Here is a 25,056-nt window from a genome sequence, read left to right on the forward strand (position 1 = left end):
ACCTAGATACCTTTTAAATAAATACGCTTCATCCGAACAAATACTTCAAGAGTTAACATTTGATTTTCGTACATGTAGTTTCACAGATATTTCTCATTTTTTGTACAGTTATTTTTTTCATGCTGAATATTTTTCTAGATGTATTGCGTTTTGTGATTGTCCTTCCGGCCATACTAGTAGTGGAATTAAAATAAATTCTTTTTCAAGACTGGATTGATCTATTTTGATTCAGTATTCTAAAGTGGCAATCAGTTGCGGTTTCTATGTCAGTTGAATATCTTGAACCGTTAAGTATGTCAAACTGACCTATTAGTTGTTAATTTCTGTGTCATGTTGGTCTGTTGTGGAGAGTTGTCTCATTGGCAATCATACCACATCTTCTTTTTCTTATATATATATAAAGACAAACATGACGAAAACACATTTATGAAATCAGTATTTGTAGTGAAATTTTTGTTTTCTTCAAGAATTTTCATGGTCAAATAAAATAGTTTGTTAAGATTGACATTCAACATTAATCGAACAAAAGAAACAATTTTTATAAATGTACATACCCATTTAAAAAACATACAGCCAATTAAATTTTCATCTTCCCCATTGGGGCAATTAAGTTGTTGATCACAGAGATGGCGGTCTTCTATGCAATAAAATGTTTGATAGGCATCTGGTGTTGGACATGCAATTAAATCTTCTGAACCTTCATACTTGTTACATTCTGAAAAAAATGTTGGAAATTAAAATTCATTTTTAAATAAGCTATTAAAAAAATTGTTTCCATACACACCTTTATAAAAAAATAACAAATAGTGTAAGATAAATTGAAATAGGGGGAAGTCCGTTAAGCTTACAAAACAAAACGTTCGATTACAAAAACCAACGGAACAACCAAGAAACAGCCATCTGACTTGGGTACGTTCTGTAACAAGTAACCCATTTTTGCAATTGCTTATTTTAATCTACCTGATTTTTAAACCAGTAGTAAATGTATGGCTTCAATAATTAGTGAATGCATTGTTTAAAGATGACTATTTTTCGGTGCAGACTGGTAAATCATTATAAGGTATGCATATGTTATAAATAATGTACGTGTTAGTCTATCATTATAATATGACTTGCTTCTTTATCTTTGTAAACAAACCCATGCTCGAAATCCAATAAAATGTGTTTGCACATGCGTATATTGACTACTGCAGAAAAACTAATTTTATCAAATTGGCATATTTCATTAACATTAAAAAACTTTAAACTCTTACATGATGCACATGATGTTACTAATAGGTTACAAGAGCGCAATTATTCGTAATTCATTTTCCATAGGGTACCACTAGAGTTCCGTATTTTTTTTCTCGAAGACTACACAAACTAGGGAAAACGGGTAGCAGTTCCTGTTACTAGAAATGCCAGTGTTGCATTACAACCAAAAAAAAATATAGGGTCATGCGGCTCAAATTGACTTGAAATGCAGTTGAAAAAGATCGTCTCCTTTTTTCGCTTAATGAAAAAGGCATATTTTTAATGGCTCCGACGTGCAGAAATGGAAGATATGTTCTATACTTCGTAAAATGTGAATATTATTTTCGGCAAATTTTAAACCTAATTGGATAAGCTTTCGATTAAATGTAATTCCAATCTTGCATCCACCAATTACAAGCCGTATAGGATTCTATTCTGAGTACCATCTTGGGGTAAAAACTTGCCGGTAAAATGTAAACAAATAATTGCGCTCTTGTAACCTATACATATATACAATGATTACGATTCGTAGTTGACATATTTGACCACGATTCGTGTTTGCTGTTCAAAACCACTCCCTCCGGAAAAAACACATTGCATGCGTAATCCTGATCATGGAATAGCATTATTTCTTAATCTAAAAGGTATGGTTCTACAGCGTGCACCTAGAAGTGAGAACAACTCGATAACACAAATGTTTATATAATGTCGGCAATATATTTATGTAATCCTCGACACAAAGCTGCTTTAGCTGATGACGAAATCAACATGTCACTTTTACCAAAAACATTTTTATTTTATGGGGAGAGTAAAAAAGTACGCTCGGATATGTCTAAAAGTGAGCTCCTACATGTACGTCTGAGTAGATAATACATATAATAACAAATGATACTAAAATTGCATGCATAAGTTTGGTTTTATTATTATTGTATGATTAATTTTCTTTTCACATTCCTACATAATTCGCGACCCTCAGAGAGGATGGTGCTTGTTTTTGCTTCACGGGCGTATTTATTGTAATGTCACACTTAAGATCATTAACTAAAACATAAAACTTAAACCGAAAACGATAGAATAGCTGCTAAGGAGTTAAACTTTCAACGAGTTCGACACTTATATTTACAAATAATTCAATTTCTTCTATCTGATCTTTTGTTAGCTTAGCTTGTTTTATTTGTCGACATAAAATCAAGTATTACCTAAAATGACCACAATCTATATATTCCTATTAATATTTCATTTTGAAACAATCAATCGAATGTTCAGTGAACCGTGATGAATGGTTAAGTAATGCGCCATCATCATCTTCCTGTAACGTCAGTGTGTGCTCAGTCATGCATCACACATGAAAAGATAATTGTATTTTAAATGACCTTTTCTTCATAATGGTCTCTTCACAATGTTACAAACTTGCTTTGTTCCAACAAAAACTACAATAACTCAATGGAAACATGAAATGATAATTGCAACATCATTAGCTATGGCGACGATAATATACCGGAAGTTGAAAAAGCGACCCTTTTCAATACACCTACTAAAACTAACTTCATATTCTTTCAAATTGGACTGGTTTGAAACTTAAAACAGTTGATTGGGTTTATTTTTACTTTAGTCATCTAGCACGTCTAACTTATTTCCATGAAATCGATTAATCGTGGAAATAATTGTATCAATATTATCATGCACTTTAAATTTAACGCTTTGACATGTTTATCTTGTCCCAGAGACATATTTAGAGTAAGGTCGATAGTTAATGCCAGGAACGAAGTTACACAGGAATTTGGTATGATTTTCTACTTGCCAATCTTCGGTACTATAAAAATATCGGTCTTGTCCAGCGACTTAAATAGACTGATTTATTTAGTACCGAAAATTGGCAAGCGACTAAAATGACTGAATGTGCAGGGGCTGTATGGCCAGTTAAGGTCGTTACAAACTTCCACATATATAGCGACTAATTTATCTAATATTCTTTGGTCTTGTGGTGCATATCGATACAGTTAAAAGGAAGTAACACTAATACATTGTTGCCATAAAACTGCAAATTTCCGGGTTCCAAAAAACTTTAAATAATTGGACAAAATACGTATTCAGTGGATAGATAGACAATAATAGTGCATTGACTTGACTTGACGCAACGTCAGATATTGCTACCATTTAGTATAACAGAAAAATGACGTTAAGGTGGTACCCAACACTATTAATAAAATTAATTTGGCTCGTTTAATTTTGATAAAATTTTGACAAAATATTTACTTTGACTCTTTAACAAAAATGTAAAAATTTCAAAAGTTTTGAACCAACCATTTTATCAGAAAAATTACACTGGTTATATAGCAGTTTGACAAACACCAATTTTGATCACCGAGAAGCTTAATATTCCCTTTACAACACAACGTAGTTAAAACGTTTAGCTGACTTTACAGAGTTATCTCCCTGTAGTGTTAGGTGCCACCTTAAATTGGAAACGCGCTTTATCTAATTCTTCCTGCTTTCCTTTTTGGGTAAATGCAAAGTATAACACACAAGTATAAATGCCGTAAGAATCCAATCCAATATGATTTTATAATTAACATAGGATATTCAATTTTACTGATAGTAATTATGTGTTTTGGAGGAGTATTGCTGCATTATATACTCAACCCGAGTATGATTTTATTCAAGCAGTGACATACAATAGCTTATACTTATGATACTAAAGTTTTCTTACTTTTTGATCGTCTTATAGATGTGTATTTTTGTAATGTGTGCGTCATTTCGTTTTGTTGAAAGCAGGACATTTATATTTAGGGGAGGAAGGAACACGCGAATGCAGTTCATGCCGTCTCTAGCATATTACGCTTTTGGCGACGTCAAATTATGATAACGGACAATCTTGCAAGACATTTTCATTAATTCGTATTTTTCATAGATAACCCTGTAATATTAATGATGTTTGGTGTACCAACTTCAACTTTAAAAGTACTTTTTATTGGTATAGTTATCAAAGCCGAAAAATAATCTTCACGAAATCAATCTGTGGGTTTTTTTTTTTTTTTTGCCGTAAAAGTTTTGTGAAGGCATGAAAGTTAAACTCGGACATTTCCGCAAGACCTTGCAAATCTATTGTTTTGAATTGCAAAAGTAGCTCAATTTATTTTTCAATTCGAATTTTGAGAGCTAACACTTAGTACAAAACGATCAATTTAATGAATTATCTGTCAAAATTTTATTTTTGAACTGAAATGTTTCAAGTTTCCAAATTAAATTTCCGATGGGACATTTCCGTACATCATATTCTTTTGAAAATATGTATGCAAATTTTAAATGGAGACAGCCATGTTAACCAATACTGAAATAGATCACGTAATAGAATGTTCATGTAAACTTTCGAAGAGTTGCATGAAGATTTCGCGAATTGTTCGAGTTTTATGTTTCGAGTTTGTTACATGGGACAACGCTAAGTAAACGTTTTTCGGGTAATCTGTGTCTTCCTAAGGCTATGAATATTATATTTTTATTCTTTCTCTATCATACTGTAAAAATTTAAGAATCAATCTTTATTTCCGTGTATAATTTGAAATATTTATTTCAGCATTTTTATGAAAATTTTCCCGTCAAATATTTACTTAACGCTATTTTTTCGTGGTAGTAGCAATATCTAACGTTGCGTCACTATTATCAACGATATAAGGGTGAGGCTTAGAAACGGGGAAATGCGAGGCTCTGTCGAGCTATTTCCCCGTTTCGGGCCGAATCCTTATATCGTTGATATGTCAAGTCAATGCACTATTATTGTCTTTATACTGCAATCTAAAAAAAAAACATTTTCGATTGTTGTTTAATGTGTTAATGTTATCATTTTGATTTAATATTGGGAATTTCCCCCTTTTATGAGGCCCCTCATGGGGGGGTCCTAGTAATCACATAATCACCATTTTTTTGCCAATATAATCACATAATCATTACATATTTGCTTATCTTTAGTAATCAAATAATCATAAACTAAAAATACAGTCCTAGGTAATCAAATAATCATGAAATATTTGGCTTAATAATCAAATAATCATTAAAAAAACGGCCAAGTAATCACATAATCAAAAACCCCATGAGGGCCCTCTTTTATAAAAAGGTCTCATATCATGCAGGCCGAGAAATATACAACACGATGAAATGTACATTACCTGTTGAAATTCGCAATCGATGGGGAACGAATTTGTTTAAGAATGAACTAAAATATCAACAATAAGCATAATACATAATAATTTATAGTTTGCAGACCAAAATATGAACAAGTTAAATCTGTTTTTTAACAAAATAATTAATTATAATTTCGGAAATTTCTATTTAAATATTCATGGGAAAGTGATATCATGTCAGTGACTGTATTTGACATAGAAATATACGGTCAATGCATTCTGACTGCACAAATAGAACGAGTGCAGTATAGGTGGCACGGTAGTATTTGCATTCCAAAATTTAGGTTGCTCTTTTGTGTACCCTACTTAGGTAAATGTATCTAAACAGTGTGATTGAACAAAAAATACAGTATCAACTGAGCATACTTTCCAAAACTGAGGGATGAATCAGGTGTAGAAAAAAATGAAATAATTTTACATACAGAATTGAATTTTTGAGAAATTTTTTTAATTTTGTATTCACTACACCATAAAAGACCTAAAAGTACTAGTGGCCTTAGGTTTTTAAAAATAGCAAAAAAAAAGTAACTGTCATGATACATATTCAAATTCATTTCTGAATAGTAAAATGAAAGTACTTCAGTTAACTATGAATGTAGAAATTTTTGCAGTGTTAGAAAGTGGTTAAAATTCTAAAAAGGCTATCATTATCCCTTATGGACCAGGAAATACTACCGTGCCACCTATAATTATTTTAACTATACTCAAATAGTTCATCTGCAGTCTACACCGGAAGTTTGTAGAGAGAAAAAAAAATAATAAAACATAAATGGTCGACCATGATAAATACATTTTTCAGTTTTCAAGTAGTTTCCCATTAAGCAACATGAACACAATGTGTATAATTATGACGAAGGAGTTCGGTTAGTAAAACGTAGTTTAGTAAGCAACCTAACATAATAAGGATAACAAATAGGTGACATACAAGCGCTGTGTGTGCAATATATCAAGCACTATAGATAAGTTACGTTGAAATCTACAAACGACTTTAAATTTCTTAGCTCACACATATAAGAAACAAGCATCAACACATACACTTCTATGACGAGTTCCCTAATTTAGCATATAAAAACATTTTGGTGGACTTATTATAGTTTTTCTTTCTTCGAAAGGCTTCAGCTAAATACACAGAGAAAATGTATTTAAAAAATCTGCCATGAATGCATTCTTTCCATCATTCATGAATTCATATTTTCAAACAAGACATTGGCGTAGTCTATCGAAAGTTGTTCATCTTTCGTAGTTCTAAATCTAATATTTTATAGAAGTTAGTTTTGTATCTATCAGGTACCATACAGTACAGAAGTCGATAAGGGCCATTCGCCCTTATCGGCTTCCGTAATAAAAATGATAAAAACTTGTAATTTTTATAAATTTAGGTAAAAGTGTATTACCTTTTTTTTAGCTTACAATGCGGTATGGGTATTTATCTTTTTGTTTATTGTTGAAGACAGTATAATGACTTATAGTTGTTAACCTCTATGTCGGGTGTTTGGTGGAGAGTTGTCTTATTGGTAGTCAAACCGAATCTTCTTTTTAAATGTTTTTACTTTATTTTGATTGTGGAAGGTTTCTTTTGCGAGTTTATAGTTCTTTTGGCAGTTTTGAGGGCTCCCAAATTAATTTTTTTTTGTTCTCCTCAAACTTAACTGGAGCAAAAGAAATTTCCCTGTCAAACTAAATGGAAGATATTGACGCATATGCACGTATAAAAGACCTAATATTTTTTTATGTTGGTATTTGTTAATAAAAAGATAAATAATCTCATGGTCATTTTTCTTACATAAATCAGTGACAAATTTATATCTTTCGAGTTTTTAGGTTCAAAAACAATTTTAAAGTGTAAAATCTTACGGTAAATTGTTCTATGACAAAGAGCGCTTAAACAGATGTTATCATAAGCAGATTTGCATTTTAAATTAATTTCAAACCAATATTGTAGGCGGCTTGTTAAATTGAATGCTAACAATTCTTTGTATAATTGGAATTATTCAAATTTGTCGATGTTGTCCTCTTTTAATCTTATTATTCCAGACAAAAGTAAACTTTGGCTTGCAAACGTAATTTCGATTTACCAATTTAATTTTTTAATCAATTATATATAAATATATATTCCTCTGAAGAATGTCTGATTATAGATAGTAATGTTATATATCAAATGAATTAATCAATATGAAAATAAAAAAAAAAATGCCATGATTTAAAGCGTTTAATTTTCCTTACCGAATGTCACGTGCGGGGGTGTCGTCTGCTTATCTTATAATTGAAACGATATCATTTAAAATTGCATTCTTCAAATATTGCATGTTAAGTGACGTGACGTAACGTGATTATATCGGGACCATAGTTGACAGCGTCCTTATATGCAGATCTCAATGAAATTTTAAAACCCAATATCATCAAGTGAGATATTGATGTCGTTATGAGATTCCATGTAATAGTATTGTTCATAGGGCTTTGTAAAATAGATAAATAAAAAGGAAGGAGAATTACAATACCACCACTCATTATCATAGCAAAAAAGTACTGAAGACGAGTTAGGGAGATACCATTTGATTTCCATAGGAGGAGGGAGCTAGGATGAAAAATTTTGTTCTGTATATTTTGTCTTTTTTTTTTTTTTTTTTGTAATTGCTGTCATTTCTTTTTTATTTACATTCGATTCGGTCCTACCTTTTTTATTAGTTTATCATGACTTTTTTAATTTGCAAAGTGTCTCATCCTGCCTTTTTCAAATTTTATCCTGGTCCACAAAAATCAAATCATAGCTCCCTTAATTATAAAAGAAGTAGAAGATATCAAGGGAATATTCACAACTTTAAAGTCGAAGAGACCCAAATGTTTCTCAATGATAAGTGTTTGCATGTATATTTAATCTGTATTATATAGAAATACCGATAATGGTGCGCAATGTTTCGGAGTAGTAAATATGTCTATTCCTAAATGCAGAAAGACCGGTATAACAGTTTGGTCCAATATTTCGGAATAGTTATTGTTTTCGTTGGGTTTTCTTCTGAAGTAAGAGCTTACAGCAACCCTTTAGTGTCCGTGCTGGGTAATCTGTTGTTTTGGTTGGTGTTTAATGATAGTTCTGACGCTCTTAGCTATACCATGATGCCCAAATTGCATTGGTGGAAAACAACATTTTTAATACCTTAACTGTTACAAAAAAAAACGTTTGTTTTCGTTGTTCCAAGATTGTTATCTTTTTATTTATTATTATATTTTTTTCATTATCATCATCCTGAAGAGTAGTAGTATTAGTGTTGTTGGCACAATAGCTATGATACTTCAGTTTAATATTTCACAGGAATTTCTTTTTTCAGTGAGTAATTATTTCGTGGATTCGTTTCCAATACCAGAGCATTAAAGCAGTGACTTAAACACCTTTTTTATTATTCATTTACACAAGCAAAAAAGGCAAATCAAGTAATAGTCTTGATTTATTCATAGCCAATTCCTAAATTAATTAATATTGTGAATACGGCGGTACCATATAATATTTCTGCTTTTTGATTCTGAATTCTTACGTCCTGATTATTCCAATATTCCTCCAAAAAATCATTATCCGCCCCCGAAGCAAAGTAATAAATTCTTTATTTATTCATAAGATTAAATAATCTCCTATCAAAAGAAATATTGTGTTTCATGTGTAAATAGGCATTAACATAATCTTTCTTTGGACATTGTATTGCCAATTTTGCATACACTTCAGGATATCTAATGACATGTAATAAAATTGTCTGCACTTACAGCTTAACTTACTCCTACACTGCTGCGTGTAAAGACTGTCACGTGATCTTTTTGAAGTCGTTCACTACATCAGATTTCCTTATGTTAACTTACAGTACCGATGTGTAGATTCAAAATTCACACAACAAGTACATATGCGCTCCTCGGCTATCTGTCTGTATCTGTATTGGTATGTGTAGAATCCTATTTAGGCTGTGATCCAGTGCACAGTGTTGAAGACCTACTTTGACCTATAATGGTTTACTTTTACAAATTATGACTTGGATGGAGGATTGTCTCATTGATACTCGCATCACATATCTTATATGCATAACAAGTAGGGAAACAGTTAAGTCCAGCTGTTTGTTTTGTCTTAAACTCGTTTAGTAGACAATTAAAGTATGATTTTATATATTTCATGAGAATGACTGTTGAGCGGGAATTTTTTTTAGAAAGTACAGAAAACAATGAGAGGAAAGAACCCAACCCACATGGAAACTCTCTCATGTTTATCCTCATGTCCGCAAAGTCGAATAACTCGACTCAATATTTTTTTAATTTGTAACTTTAGGATACGGTTAAGTTTTTCAAAGTGCACTACAAATGCCAGGAATTATATTCAAACAAAAAATTCTAGAGCTGCCTGACTTTAGTTGAATGCATTTATCTTCAAATTGATTTAATGGTTGCATATGCATTTAATGAAATGTCATTTTCAGTGCTACCGGCTGTATTGTGTTAGAATTATACATGGGGGGAATTACAATTAAGTGGAATGAGGAAATACTTTTTGAAATAAGAATTAAGAGAAAATAGTACTTGTTCTTGCTACATAACATATAACAATATTTAAATGCGTCAATGAATATTCTACATATTTACTATACTAAACAAGTGTGGACACAGATCAGTGTGGATAGTATGTTTTGATGTTTGACGGTGTTTTCTGACAAAAAGAGTTCTCTGGTTTCCGGATATGGTTCTATGTTGAACTGTTGTGCCTAGTGACGACTGTCAACCTGTACCAAACACTGAAAATGGCAGTCTTATATTCAATATTGCGTTTATTCTTTAATATATATAAAAAAAAAGATGTTCTACGACTGCCAATGAGACAACACTCAATCCAAGTCACACTTTTTACTATACTAAAACTTCTGTTATATAGATGATTACACATGTTATTTTTATAATAAGATTAAGAAAAATGAATGTCGCGTATAGTGATGAAAATTCGTAATTGTTTACAGTCACTAATGAAATAAAATGTAAAAGTACAAGATACTGTTTGTTTTATTATCGAAGCGAAATTCTGAACAATCAAGAATCGTAAAACCCTCACAATAATGTGATTGCATTGGTAATGTTCAACCAAACAGGGCCTTCAAATGATACCAACAGTCTGTTGTGATTTGAAAATATACTTTAATACAATAGTTATTTGTATAGGCTTTCTTAATGTTTAACACATGTTTAATACTAAACGCGTTTAATGAAGCACGTGTTCACTGTTTTATACTATGCGTTTACGAAAGCACGTGTTCACTGTTTTATACAATGTGTTTAAATAAAAGAAAGAACGTGTTTTTTTATTTAATACTATGGGTTTACGGTAGCACGTGTTCAATATGAGCCTCATACAGGTGTAAGTACGTTGGATGGCCTATATGGATCTATATGGTTAGGAATATATACTGGTATTACAAGTTGTTCGAATTCTAGAAGCCTGGAAACGTAGATAAATTTATTGTTTGTATCATTATCGGTATGATTCACTTTTAAAATATTTCAACTTTTATTTCTTTATGCAATGAAAAAGTTAACAGTATTTTGGTGGGTGAATTTTGAGTAAATCACTACTTACTAAATGAATATATATAGCAGTTCCTTTGAAGATATTGTAAATATGATATCGCACTTTCTTAGTGTATAAATTTATACAATTTTCCCTCAATATTTGAAATATACCGGACTATGGTCTGTGTAATCATATATTGGATACCTCATGGGGTTAAATATTAAGTTATGATACTTTGAAAAGTTTACAGTAACGTGAATAAAACATAAATATTGGAACAAAATTATTCAATCATGTTAAAATTTATATATTTTTAGTTCATTCTGCATCAATGAAAATTACAATCGTCCATTCGTCGTGAAAATAATATTTTGAAGGCATGTACAATGTATGCCTACATTTGTTTCGAGATGACAAAAAGAGGTTTTTTATCGTCCTGCGTTTTTATTTCTTTTGATATCCACTTTACACTTTTTCAATGAACTTCATCAGTTTTTTCTCAAATAGTTCTCAACAATTACTAAAATACCTGCAATCTAATTGAGTATGAAACAGTCTAAAATTATTTCATAACATAGAAATTTGGTATAATTAACTATATTTAAAATCTCTTCAACATTTTATTACAATCAATTACACTGTTCATTTGACATGGAATGTCTCCTGTGTTTTCTTCATAGTTCTCACTTGGAAACAATTCAATGAAAGAGAATATTTTCATACATTTTTATATACTTTTGACTCCGGATTATATAGTTGTCAGCCAGGTTACCTACATTTGTTTTTGTTTTTTGATTTTTTTCAATATTTTTCAGATACAGTTAAGTCGGCCTCATATCTTGACTTACATCTAGAAATTGACAATGAGGGTCAGTTAAAAAAAACTGTACGACAAAAGAGATGATTTCAGCTTTCAAATTGTGAACTTTCCATTTCTAAGTAGCAACATTCCAGCAGCACCTGCATACGGGGTATATATCTCCCAATTGACACGATATTCCCGTGCTTGCATTTACTATCATGATTTTCTTGATAAAGGGTTGCTGCTCAAAAGGAAGTTATTAAACCAAGTGTACCAAATGGTGAAATTGGAATCATCCCTTCGTAAATTTTACGGACGCCGTCAAGAGTTGGTTGACCGTTATGGAATAACCGTTTCACAAATGATATCGGATATTTTCCTTACGTCGTACCTACAATCCCCTTCTCTTTCATGAATGTGACCTACCGAATTAGACTATTTACCGGATTTGTTATCACATAAGCAACACGACGGGTGCCACATGGGGAGAAGGATTTGCTTACCCTTCCGGAGCACCTGAGATCACCCCTAGTTTTTTGGTGGGGTTCATGTTGTTTTTTCTTTAGTTTTAAACATTAAACAGTTATTTTTCCCTAAATTGCCCTGATATTTAGCTTGTTTGACTTCTTTAAGTTCCTCTTACTTTACCGAGTAGTGTCCTATCAGATGGCACGGTCGTATTTCCTGGGTCATAGAGATAATGATGCCCATTTTTTGAATATTCATCTCTTTCTAACACTTCACAATTAAGAACCTTCATACATGTACAGAGTTAACTGAAGTACTCTCATTATAGTATTCAGAAATAAAATTGAAATGTATGATGAATTGTTCACGACTTAAGATCAATCTTGTGAAACCAACTCTTGTGATACACAAACGCAAGTATGGTACACAAGAGGTCAACCTAAACCAGAGTGTAAATACTACCGTGTCTAGATCTCAGGCCATCTCATGCAATTACAAAGTCCGGAGTCAAAAGTCGGTAATTCGAAAAAGGTCTATTAAAAATAAGCACTGGCATTCTTTGCTGGAAAAAAAAATTAAAGTGAAAATGGCATGCATAATAAAACTAATGCTACCTGAGATAATTGAAGGAGGTCTCCTAAAACAAATACCACGTTTTAAAAAACGTTTTTGTTTTTGAAACTAAATAGTAACCATACCCCATCGTCATGTAGATATATCATCATGTTTTAATGTCTCCTATTTAAAGGAAAAATTGAAAGGCGTCCATTTCTTATCAGGTGATGTCTAACAAAAGATGCATTTCTGGATGGAAAAACGTGTATATCCTTTATGAAGACAAAGTAACTAATGATTTTTAAAAGGAAATGCAGTATTGACTTTCTACTATGTAGGGTGATCATTCGAAATAAAATTCTATATAAATTGTGAATAATAGCTAGAACGGATTGCTCAATTACATTATTTGTATTATGTAATCACAACCAATTATAACATTGAAAACTCTGGGAATTTGTTTGTAAAGTTTATTGCCGGTAGACATCACACCATATAATGTAGGAGCTGGGAATCCAGTTTTATCAACTACAATATCTTTTCATTTTTCTAATTGTACAGTTGCACTTCTCAGTTAGGTAAATAAAAATCATATAAAAAAGTAAAATCACAAATATACTGGACTCCGAGTAAAATCCAGTCCCTAATTGAATGGCAAAATCAAAAGCTCAAGCACATCAAACGAATGGATAACAAGTGTCATATTCGTGACTGGGTACAGGCATTTTCTTATGTAGAAAATAAAACCTCTACCGACGAAGAGAAAAGTAGTTTATAGTCCACTCTTGTTATAAATCATGTAAATCAAAATATGTGTTATTCCTATTAACCAGGACTATATGAAACAAAGAATTGGTAGTCTCTTTGTGCAGCGCTATCTTCGAGTGCCGGATATCAGATAGTCAGATCCCCAATTGTGAAAAACAAAATTACTTAAAACTGCGTTTCTCCTCTAGAAGCAGATAGGTAACTACATGTAGTAAACAAACGGATTGGATCAGAGTCCGAATAACATATTCGATAGTGTCCCCCTCTTATACTTGTGTGGTAGCTAATACGCTAACATGATTAAAATTTTCGATGTATTGTGCTATTACAATTCAGGTAACACTTATTATATCTCAGTATCACGTAATTCTGAGAATTACACGTGTAATATTTGTAGAAGGTCTTGCATTTATTGATGCATTCTTTCATACATTCTTCTAGGCTCAGCGTTAAATTGGCAAACCATAATATATGCTCAAAACGAACCAGATAAGTCGGTATTCAAAAGTTTGGTGACTGATTTGAAAGACGGCAATGTGAACTGGTTCTAGAAAAAATATGAGCATGTTTGACAAGGCTCTTGCAACATTGAAGCTGTGGATTCACATATGTGTTGCAGGTGCTCTTTAACATGCAGAGAGCTTAGTACTGTCACAACACTTTTTTTTTTTTTATCTTTTCCAAAAAGCCATTTCAACTGGAAGGATGAAGTACTTGAAATTTCCGACAATGACTGATATATCTTACAGTGAGAAGGTACTCCGCAGTCGTAGAAAGATGTTCCTACTTTTCTCGAACCTATTTTGATACTCCAGGAATTACATGACAGGTTCTAGATTTATGTTAATCGTTGACCTATTTCCGTATAGCGGGTTTTTTTTTGCGGGTTGTAAATTTATAACATATAAATGAACTAAAATTTAAAAAAAAACATATAAGACAAAGGTCAAAGTCTCAAGATTTGGGACAGGCACAAAAATGCGGTGGGGTTAAACATGTTTTGTGAGAACTCCCCCTCCCCTAATACCTCAGTCTAGCAAATGTAGGATTATTCCTATTTTCTTCTTTTTTATAATCAGATTAAGCATTTTGTTATCTGAAACTGCATAAAGAATGCATTTCAATCAGTCATCGCAAGAATTTCATAACATACTCATATAATCGAAAGTAATACCTCCATAAACGGTAACAATAAATTTTGAATATATGTGATATGATCTGGACGAGATTAACAGAATAAAGATAATAAGTAAAAGGTACAGAATAAAGAGCAAACAATGCGAAAAATAAAGAATAAAATATATAGAATAAAGAATAACGGGGAAAAAACATTAAAAAAAATAGAAGAAAACAATGTTAAAAAAATCAAAGAATAAATGACCTCCAATCTAGACCCTCGTATATTCTACTACAGTAAAGCCTGACTAAACCGAATACTTTCAGGACTTGAGATTTTGTTCGTTTTTGGCAGGTATTCAGTTTCATCAGGTTCACAATGCATAAAATGTGATATGATTGGTCTTCAGAACAAGTTTGGATTAGAAAGGTTTCCGGTTTATTCAGGGTTCGGTTTAATCAGGTTTCACTTAATATGATTTGACTTGTAACGCACAGTCTTAATAATATTATTCCTACTCATTTATAATCAATGATTATCACTCTATACCCGTACATAGTAACTATGGGTATTATATTCCATTGTACATGGCTAGACAACAAAAAACGCTAAGGGATTGCTAATTAGAGGTTTATACAGGAAAAACGCAGCGACAAAACCTAATCATATTAAACATCAAGCAGTATATAAAGTTTTGTATGATGTATTGATTTGAATAGTTTGTTAAGGTACAAGTCAGTAAATGAACAGTTAAAATCTGTTAAGAGTACATACAATCTATGTTTTTTTCTATGTCGTGCAATAGTATGAAAAATAATAACTTTTTACCCTTTACAAATATTCGCTTTTCAAACTAAAAGACTTTTATGAAAACAATATTCCCTTTTTGTTTCATGGAGAACGGAGATACTTGTAACGTGTCTTAGTAAATGATAAATCGTACTTTTAAAAAAAATATCTCTGATTCAAACAACAAATTCTCTGAAGCTGAAATAATCGAGAAGTTTGATGTCTTCATTGATAGCTTTATTATTGCCATATTTGTAACGTTTAGAGTGCGTGTTTTTCAACAGTATTTGTCATTCCAATGGAAACCAACTGTGCTCCCTTATTGTTTTATTAACTTGTTACTTTAAACAGAAGCTTTTAAGGAAGAATGAAAAGAAGCTCTCATTATCATTTGACATCATGTTCCGTTATATAGATAATTTTCTCTCAAAATAATTCAAAGTTTGGTGACTACACGCATCTATCCCATCGAATTTGAAAAAAAAATACATTGGCATTTGGTACTTTATTTGTATAAGACACAATCCCCTCTATCCACAAGACTTCGTTTAAGACATGATTATAAAAATAAATATGAAATATAAATCAATTGCTTTCAAAAAGCAATTGTAGACGGTCTTTCCCTCTTTGAAAAATGATTGATTTGTTTGTTTGTTTGTTTGTTTGTTTGTTTGTTTGTTTGTTTTTGTAAAGGGTCTATATTATTATGTTACCGGAGAAGTTTCATGTTTAGTTTGGAAAGTTTTTATCTTATTTCAGGTAGGTCCAGCGCGCGACTCTCGCGCCAGATTGAGGAGACATCACGTGACACGGGTTTATAATAACGAAAAAAAAATTATTCCTTTTTAGGTGGGGACGTTGAACAGACAACATGTATAGAGACGGAATGTACACAATGTATTTCTTTTGTCATTGTAGGAAATTGACATTTTTTATCAAAGTTCACCAGCAGTGCATGATTTGGATTCAATTGATCCGGTGTAACTTTAAAACACATTTAAGGATTATTTTCTGATAATGTACATTTTCAGCACCTGTTTGTAACACAGATAAGTATTTCAATCTAGGAGCGGACATTTTATTGTAGGATTTCACTGAGATTTACGGACCTAGCAAGCGATTTTTACGGCATTGCCATTTCTTTTCTCTAGGAAAATTCTTGAGAGGTAGCTGCACCACGTTGTTTTATGAACTTTTAGTACATGTATGCCCTGCTGACTGCAAATTTTGAGGTCGATTGGACTTGTAGTTTCAAAGTACATGTGGATTTTTTTTTCAGAAGAGATGTAAGAACAATATTAAAATTCAATTCTTCTTGAATAATTGAGTTTTTTCCTTCCATATTGTTTTAAATATACTGTCATAAATAAACTGTCATACATATTGATTGATTGATTGATTGATTGATTGATTGATTGATTGATTTGTTTGGTTGATTGGTTGGTTGGTTGGTTGGTTGGTTGGTTGGTTGGTTGGTTGGTTTATAACTTAAACACTTGGGATGGGGTCTCTTGAAACCGCGAAAAAGAAACAAAGAAGATCTTGGACCCTATATTAAACACATGAGACGGAAACATGCATGCACTGATTGATTGATTGATTGATTGATTGATTGATTGATTGATTGATTGATTGGTTGGTTGGTTGGTTTGTTGGTTGGTTGGTTTGCATTCAAACACATAAAACTTCAAGTAGTGCCAAAACCACATAATTTGTCCCTTTGTACATGACCTTGACCTTTGACCTTGTGACTTGTCAAGGTCATTGCTCCACAATGTCATTGCAAAAGACCCTATGGGTCAAGGACATTTTGTTTAAGAGTTTTGCCTAATAATGGCTTTATATAAACCATCAATAGGGATTATGCCCCTTACACAATGGTAAAACCAATACAGTCATAATGTAACAAAGTTGCCCCTTGAAGTACCAAGCATTTTTCACTATGTAAATTTTCTGTATCTATAACCATTCCAAAGTTATAGGGAAATCAAAGACAAATACAAATCTAAAATACGACCTTGACCTTTGACCTTGACCTTATTTTCATTTTTTTGGCCCAAGGATCTCAAATCAAAGGTCTCTATCACTTATGGTTTTCCAGTTTAAAATACATTTCAAAATTTCAAATACAAAAGGGGAAATAACTCCCATATGGAGCGTTCATATTGCTTCGGTCAAAATTGGACAAATCATGCAAAGGATATAACGAGCAATTTTGTAAAATAAATTTGTCGTAATCTTTTACGGTTGCGAAGGAGTAGTGGACACAAGGAAAACAGTGTTTGGGGAGATAACTCCTACAAAGACATGTATTAGGTTACGCAGGGTAAATTTCAAAGCGCATAAACTGTTCGATATCATATACCAAATATCTAAGTGACATATTGCGAAACAAATATTTATCGCAAGAACAAAATTAGTCGGAAGAAAAAAAAATAATCAGAAGAAAAACAATAGGTCTTTCCACAGAAAAGTGGAAAGACCTAATTAATAAATCACCAAATTCAAATTAGACATTACTTACTGCAAATTAAGTCATTACTAGATGTACATCATTATTGGCTTATATATTACGTTGCCATAAAGATCACGTGGTATCATCTCCTCTTTTTAAATATGCAAATGATATGCTTACAGGGAACCCTTATTTAACTAAAAGTTCAATAAAGCCTTTCATGGCGAGATAATTATAATAAAATCACTTATATCGATTGTAAATGAGTAAAATGACCAAAAGGGCCACCACACCTCGAATTAGTCTTTAACGTCTACAACACCATTCTTTACATCCTAATCTTTGACAAATTCCCCATTTCCATTCTCAATTTTATGAATTGTTCATAAAACTTATCTTACCTCCTATACATTTCTAGGAATATGATTGGTTAAAAGAGTCCGCGTGGAGATCGTGTATATACCATATTAGGTTAGGAGGGAGGCGGGGCTTATTTCAATACACGGTTAGTAGTGGTCACGACTTTGGCACTATTTGATTATTGAATTGGAAGTTCTGTTTAATATTGTTATAACATTTTTGACATTTTTTTATACAGACCAATGTAAGTAGTTTCCTAAAAATTATCACTTAAACACTTTGATTTATACATAAGAAGATGTGGTATGATTGCAAATGAGACAACTCTAGTCTAAATTCAACAAATAAAGATAGTCGGTAATATAGGTTCGTTACATAGTGTGCTAGTGACCTTATACGATACATGAGGGGTTAGTAAATTCCATATAGGTTCGACCTTCGCTCTCACCCCATAAGGGATTTACTGATCCCGTATCTATCGTATTAATTCACAAACAGACTATGTAAGTAATATTTTATATTCAACCTTTCATACTTTAATATGCTGTACGTTAACAGGGCTCGATCAGAAAATTGTACAGAATTACAAAAGGAATTATCCCTTTGATATACACGCATTGTAATTTTCCTGCTAAAGATATGTCTGTACTTATAAATAGAAATACTTTTTCCCCACATTGAAATAGCATTTAGTTATACAATAAATTCAAAATACCAAGTCCATGGATAATTAACCTTTCTGTAACTGTTTTTTTTTTTTTTTTTTTTTTTTTTTTTTTTGTCAAGTGTTTTATTTTTATATTCTATCATAGTAATAACCGTTTAAAAAAAGGTCATTTTGGGATTGTGCGCCTGATTTAAATGTCCTGATCTTATTAAAAGACTATGTATAGTAAACATGTAACGTTTATAGATACTACTATTGTTTAGTTGCAAAGGTCAGACTGTAAAAATGTACCAGTAAGAGCCATCTTAAAATTCGTTCATAATTATTATCGCTCATGTATATTAATTGTGGAAGTTTAGATTTTTAGATATCGTCACATAATTATTATTTGAAAATCGTGATGGAAATATGGCATGTACTCGACTTACTTTAAACTAAAGGTTGTTTAATAAATTTGATATTTGAATATGCTATACGATGTATGTGGTTGATTGGTTGATTGGTTGTTGATTAAAAATCGCCGCGCCAGGACATATGGGCTATGGAAAATAGGAACAAAATATACAAGAGGGACATTCAACGCATACTAGTAATTAGAAAACAAACTGACAACGCAATTGCTGAAAAGAAACAGACAAACAATAGTACACAGAACACAACATAGAAAAATTAAGACTAAGCAACACGAACCCCATCAATTAGTACAAGGAAATAAAACCTGTCAATTATTTTTACAAAGGATAATTATGATAGAATTATCTTATGGGTTAGTGAGGGGAATTTGTGACAACTAGAGAAAGTTTCTGGCGACATGTAAAATCTTGAATGTCCACTGAACATGTCTAAACTGTATATATGCCCAAACTTGCAAAAATGTTTTTAATATAATATAGGATTTTGTATATCTCATATTCATTTTTCTAGAATGAACTTTTATGAAGTATGTCAAAGAAAGAAATTTATTAAGGTGTATTCACTTCTTTTATGCTGTATGGTGTAGTAGAGGTTAGATATATGTTCTGTCCATCTTACAATTCTGTTTGATTTCATCCTGAGAAAGAATCCTTTTTGTTTGTTTACCTGGTGTTCTTTTTTTTTAAAGAATCATGGTTGTCCATGTGGCTGGACATCTTCGCTAGCCCAGGTTTACGATCAACTTCCCTCCTCTTCACCCTTGGCGGATTAAGGGAGAATTTCAGTGTTTGATAAGTTTACAGTGGCAAAAAATTCAAGGACAATAATAAATTATACCCTCTATCTATCAGCAGGGGCTTATTTTGCAGTCAACTTGTCAATCTGTTTGTCTAATAAATAATTCCGTCACACTTTTTTCTAGCTTCTCCTAATCAGAATGATTTCAGATATGATTACTTTGTATGAGTTTGTGTTAACCGATACTTTGACTCTTTCAATATGTTGAATGAATTGAATGACTTCACACCTGAATGTACTGTAGCTTGATGACTTGTAACCTGTCGACACTAATTAGGTTTTTCAAACATCTGCTTCCTATTCTGTATAATTTAATTATGGCACCCTCAACGGAGTTGGGGTGACATATTGTTATTCTACGTTTCTTTTTTTTTTTCTTATTATTATTTTTCTTGCAACACATTTTGTCCAGGCGATTTCTCGAAATCCAATGGACCAATGTTGATTGAACTCTACTATAGTGAGGACCCCCATATCAATTTGTGCACGGAGCATGGAATGGTTTAAGATGTCTGCCGTTACCATGGAAACGTAACAAACGTGAAAAAATCCACTTTTTGGTTTTGGTGAATTATTTGGACATGCTTAAACTTAGAATCATTATATTTTGATACAATGTTGGTGCCCACTATATACTAGTTTTGGAGGATTTTAGCAATCATTGGAACTACTATGTTGCCATGGAAACAACACCAAAAATTTCAAAAATATAAAAATGTTCCAAATTTTATGAAACATCACAGTAATGATGAGCAACATTCGTAGATGTTGAATTTCCAAAATGGCCACCGTAACCATGGAAACAGCAAAAATTTCCAAAATATTAAAATGCTCCAAAATGGATGAAACTTTACAAAAATGTTACTAGACATCTGTAGATACGCTCTGTGACTTTTGAATTTTCAAAATGGCTGCCACTCACCTGGCAATAGGGGAAGGGTGCCATCAGTTATTGCTAGCAATTACAAATCTAGTTATGTTTAGCATTAACTTTTCATTGGTTATCATATATACAATGTAGATTCTGCGAAGTGATTCTCGACCGGGCCGAGTCTGAACATCCATCGAGAAGAAACGGTGTGTTTGATAAGGCCATACATGTCTTTGTTTTGCATCAGATGACCACTGATATATCGAAGAGTTCTAGCAAGGATTATCTCTATCTGCCTGAGAGCGTAGCACCATCTTACACATGGTATTTAATCAAAAGTCTCCATTGTCGCTGGACGGGGCTGGGTATCTATAATTCCTGCGCAGCTACACAGAAAAAGAAAACTGGCGCTATAAATCCAAGAAGAGTATTTCATTTGCTTGAATACGTTATCAGTTACCGCCTCACTGGTTGGACCTTTATGTTGCTATATCAATGATATATAACTGTGAACTTCCTAGACGATGGACGACTAAAATCGGGTTCATAATGAATAATATGTTAAAATTGTTTAACGTAAATACCAAACTCCCAGGTACGCATCAATGTAAATATAACGGAATTTTATGGGACTGTCATCAAAGTGAGAGGGTTAGCGCTATAAAACCAGGTTTAATCCACCATTTCCTACATTTGAAAATGCCTGTACCAAGTCAGGAATATGACAGTTCTTGTCCATCCGTTTTTGATGCGTTTTGTTATTTGATTTTGCCATGTGATTATGGACTTTCCGAATTGATTTTCCTCTAAGTTCAGTATTTTTGTGATCTTACTTTTTTTTCAAAATTCTGTAATATTTGACAAAAAGCATAAGTTAAACTTTTTTCGAAAAACGGAACGAATGGAAAACAACTGTCATATTCTTAAATTGTTACAAGCCTTTTTAAAAGAATTGTCAGGTAAGAATATTTGAAAATGTATTAACATGTGGATTCTTGTTCTTCAAAAAATCTAAACTCTTCAATTTATAATATTTATCAGTTTGAGTTTTGTAAACTCCAACATACCCACAAATATGCAAACACTTGTATCGTACGACTGGGTCGACACCACTGTTGTTCGACTGGTTGTGTCTGTATGTATCCTCTGCCTTATAAGTAAAGGGTGGTACCATTTTAGAAAAGAAGAAAACATAAAAAGTGTTAATCGTTGATCAAAGAAATACAGACGCTACCATGGCAATATAAAAACCAGGCAACAAACAAAAACAGTCTAGGATAACAATACATGGAAACATCCATAAGATTGAGCAATGCCAACCGCCATTAAACAACTGATGTGAACGCCGGAACAAAGCAATTCATCAAATAAATAACGCCTCAATTTCACTTTTCACCTTATCCAAAGTTACTAGGGGAGGGGTATGAAGGTGTACAAAGATAAGATAAAAGACACATGCTTTCCAGCAGATTCCAACGAGTATGAAGCTATATGTAGATTCTTTGGTTAGCTTCCTTGCTAGCTCAACCATGAAATCATTATTAGGTAAGGTACACAAGCCTGTAGGTGGAGTCAATAGTTAAACAGAGAACCAATCAGAACGAGTGACAGAATATAAACATTGTAAAAACTAGTTTTACAAGTCAGTTTAAAAATAAGTTTTCAATCTAAATTTAAAATTCATTGATTGACAAGCATGTTGTAGGTGTGTTTGAATTGCCAATTATATTTCAATCAATTACTCAGTTCATTTATAAATACAGTTATGGTATATACTTTACAATGGTACAATCACGGCGGCGTAAATATCCTTCTGTTGCCTTTGAATTACGAATTTTTCAAACTGCAATAGTATAAAAACAGCAAAGATAATGAATAATAGAGATGGGCCATTTTGTACATATACAAAGGGGAAACTTCAAGCAAGCATTATTATTTATAGTTTCATTGCATTTTTAAAGTTAAACGGGATTTTGTGGCAAAAAAAAACCCAACAAAATCCACAGATATTTTTGTTATAAATTTTTAAGCATAGGTTACTCTCTTGATTTTCTATGATGTGTTAGCGTTTGAAGTTTACAAAAAGTCCTATTACAACCTTTAAATTAAAAAAAAGGTGTCATGAATTGGTCCATATTTATATATATTTGTTTAAACCAATATTTAAATTTCTAAACTTGTTTTTTTAGGAAATCATTGCTAGCACTACTTGCAATAATTCTCCGTCTATCAAGTACCAAATTGCCAACTATGAGAGTACAAGGGGAAATGATGTTGATTTTCTATAAAATTTCTATTTGTTTAGCATTGAATCAACACTAAATATTATCGTCCTCAAACAAAACATACACCGTAACTCCGCTTCTAATTTATTGTAAAGAGAATTTTTTAATTCAATCAAAGACTATAAGAAATGAAATATAATTTGCAAAGTTGTTTAGGTAAACCTGTTTGTATGAAACATACATTATTATTATAAACAGGCCATTGATATGAGTGTTTTCATTGGATGACGAATTAGTGCTATGCTCCTCCCAATTTTAAGGTAATAATCATTTCATGGTTGAGCTAGCAAGGAAGCTAACCAAAAAATCTACCTGTAGCTTCATACTCGTTGGAATCTGCTGTAAATTATCAGGAACTTCAATATATTATTTGAAAAATAGATGAGAAATATCGTTAAATCATATTCCACTACAAAAGACTCGGCATGCATCTAAAAAGGAAATACCAACCACCAATTTGTATTTTGGAAAATCTGATATTGAGACTGATAATCAAATTTGATAAGCTTTTGTAAAGTGGATATTCCTTCCATCTCGGTCAATCCACTTTAAAAAGCTTAATCAAATTGAAGTAATTAAATTCTGGATAGGGGTAGACATTTTGCTTTTCAGCAGGTTACCTCTATATACTATTTAAAGCATTGTTGCTTGGTACTTTTAAAGCACCATCTAGGAAAGTTCTGTTTGTTCCGCTATAAGAATATTTTAGAATTTCTCGACATTTCAAACTTATGACCTATTAGAAAGTAGCATGAACAAATATACATTTTGTAAGCAAATGATTTTTTTTAATCAAGATTTGTATTAACAAATGTGTTTAATTAATAAAAAAAAATAGTTTACATAAGTGACATCATTCGTGGCAGAAATGTCTCTATTATTTACAATTCATTGCAAACTGATATTCTATTGTTTGCAGAGAATAAATGCATGACATGATTGTATCTAAAATTTGAATACTTCATAATGTATTTATGAAAATTAACGACCTGGTGCCATATCCTTACAAATTGCAATAATCCGATTTTTAATATTGTATTTTTTCTACATTATTTTTATTATTATCATTGATTTCAGTGAATCATTTTACTATCTTATCCCTTTAAATGTCACTTGTACTTTTGTTGTTATGTGGGATAATGTCCTGAATAAGTTGTATAAACCTTAACATTGTAAAAAATTAAATCACAAAAAAACTGAACTTCAAGGAAAATTCAAAACCGAAAGTCCCTAATAGAATGGCAAAATTAAAAGCTCAAATACATTAAACGAATAGATAACAACTGTTATATTCCTGACTTGGAACACACATTTTCTAATGTGAGAAATTGGTTGATTTAACCTTGTTTTATAACTAGCCAAACTTCTCTTTTCTATAGTATCAGTGTATGTAAAGTGCGGATCCTAACATATCATTTTCACTGTATATGCCAGAAATTTCTGATGTAGAATGATAAGTAAACAGACGATTTTTTTTTTTTTTTTTATTATTTTTGAAGAAAATGAGGAAAATTAGTTAAAATGTATATGTTAAGAAATACATAATACTAATAAAACAAAGTAAGAGATGCGAACGGGGTTTTATCGCGCCTAAAGCTATTCAGCTGTGAAATATATACCGAAATAGGTGAATATTTAGGACATTTCACGAACAGATCGTACAGGTGCTTAAAAACTAACAGGTAAGATGTTGTTGCAGAAAAAAATATTCATTTCAACACAATTATTAAAGTTGTATAACGTAGAATACGTTTTGTCATTCAGTT

At 31.9% G+C, this 25,056-nt stretch overlaps 1 protein-coding gene across 1 annotated transcript in view; it reads right to left on the reverse strand.

Annotated features, from left to right (window-relative positions):
- The window catches only part of LOC143049971 (uncharacterized), a 36,119-nt gene that overhangs the window by 2,669 nt on the left and 8,394 nt on the right, over window positions 1-25,056 (reverse strand). Inside the window, exon 2 of the mRNA XM_076223751.1 lies at window positions 555-715. Coding sequence (XP_076079866.1) covers window positions 555-715 — 161 coding nt within the window. The remainder of the gene's footprint in view (window positions 1-554; window positions 716-25,056) is intronic.

Source organism: Mytilus galloprovincialis, chromosome 10 (assembly GCF_965363235.1).
Source record: "Mytilus galloprovincialis chromosome 10, xbMytGall1.hap1.1, whole genome shotgun sequence".
Lineage (NCBI taxonomy): Eukaryota > Metazoa > Mollusca > Bivalvia > Mytilida > Mytilidae > Mytilus > Mytilus galloprovincialis.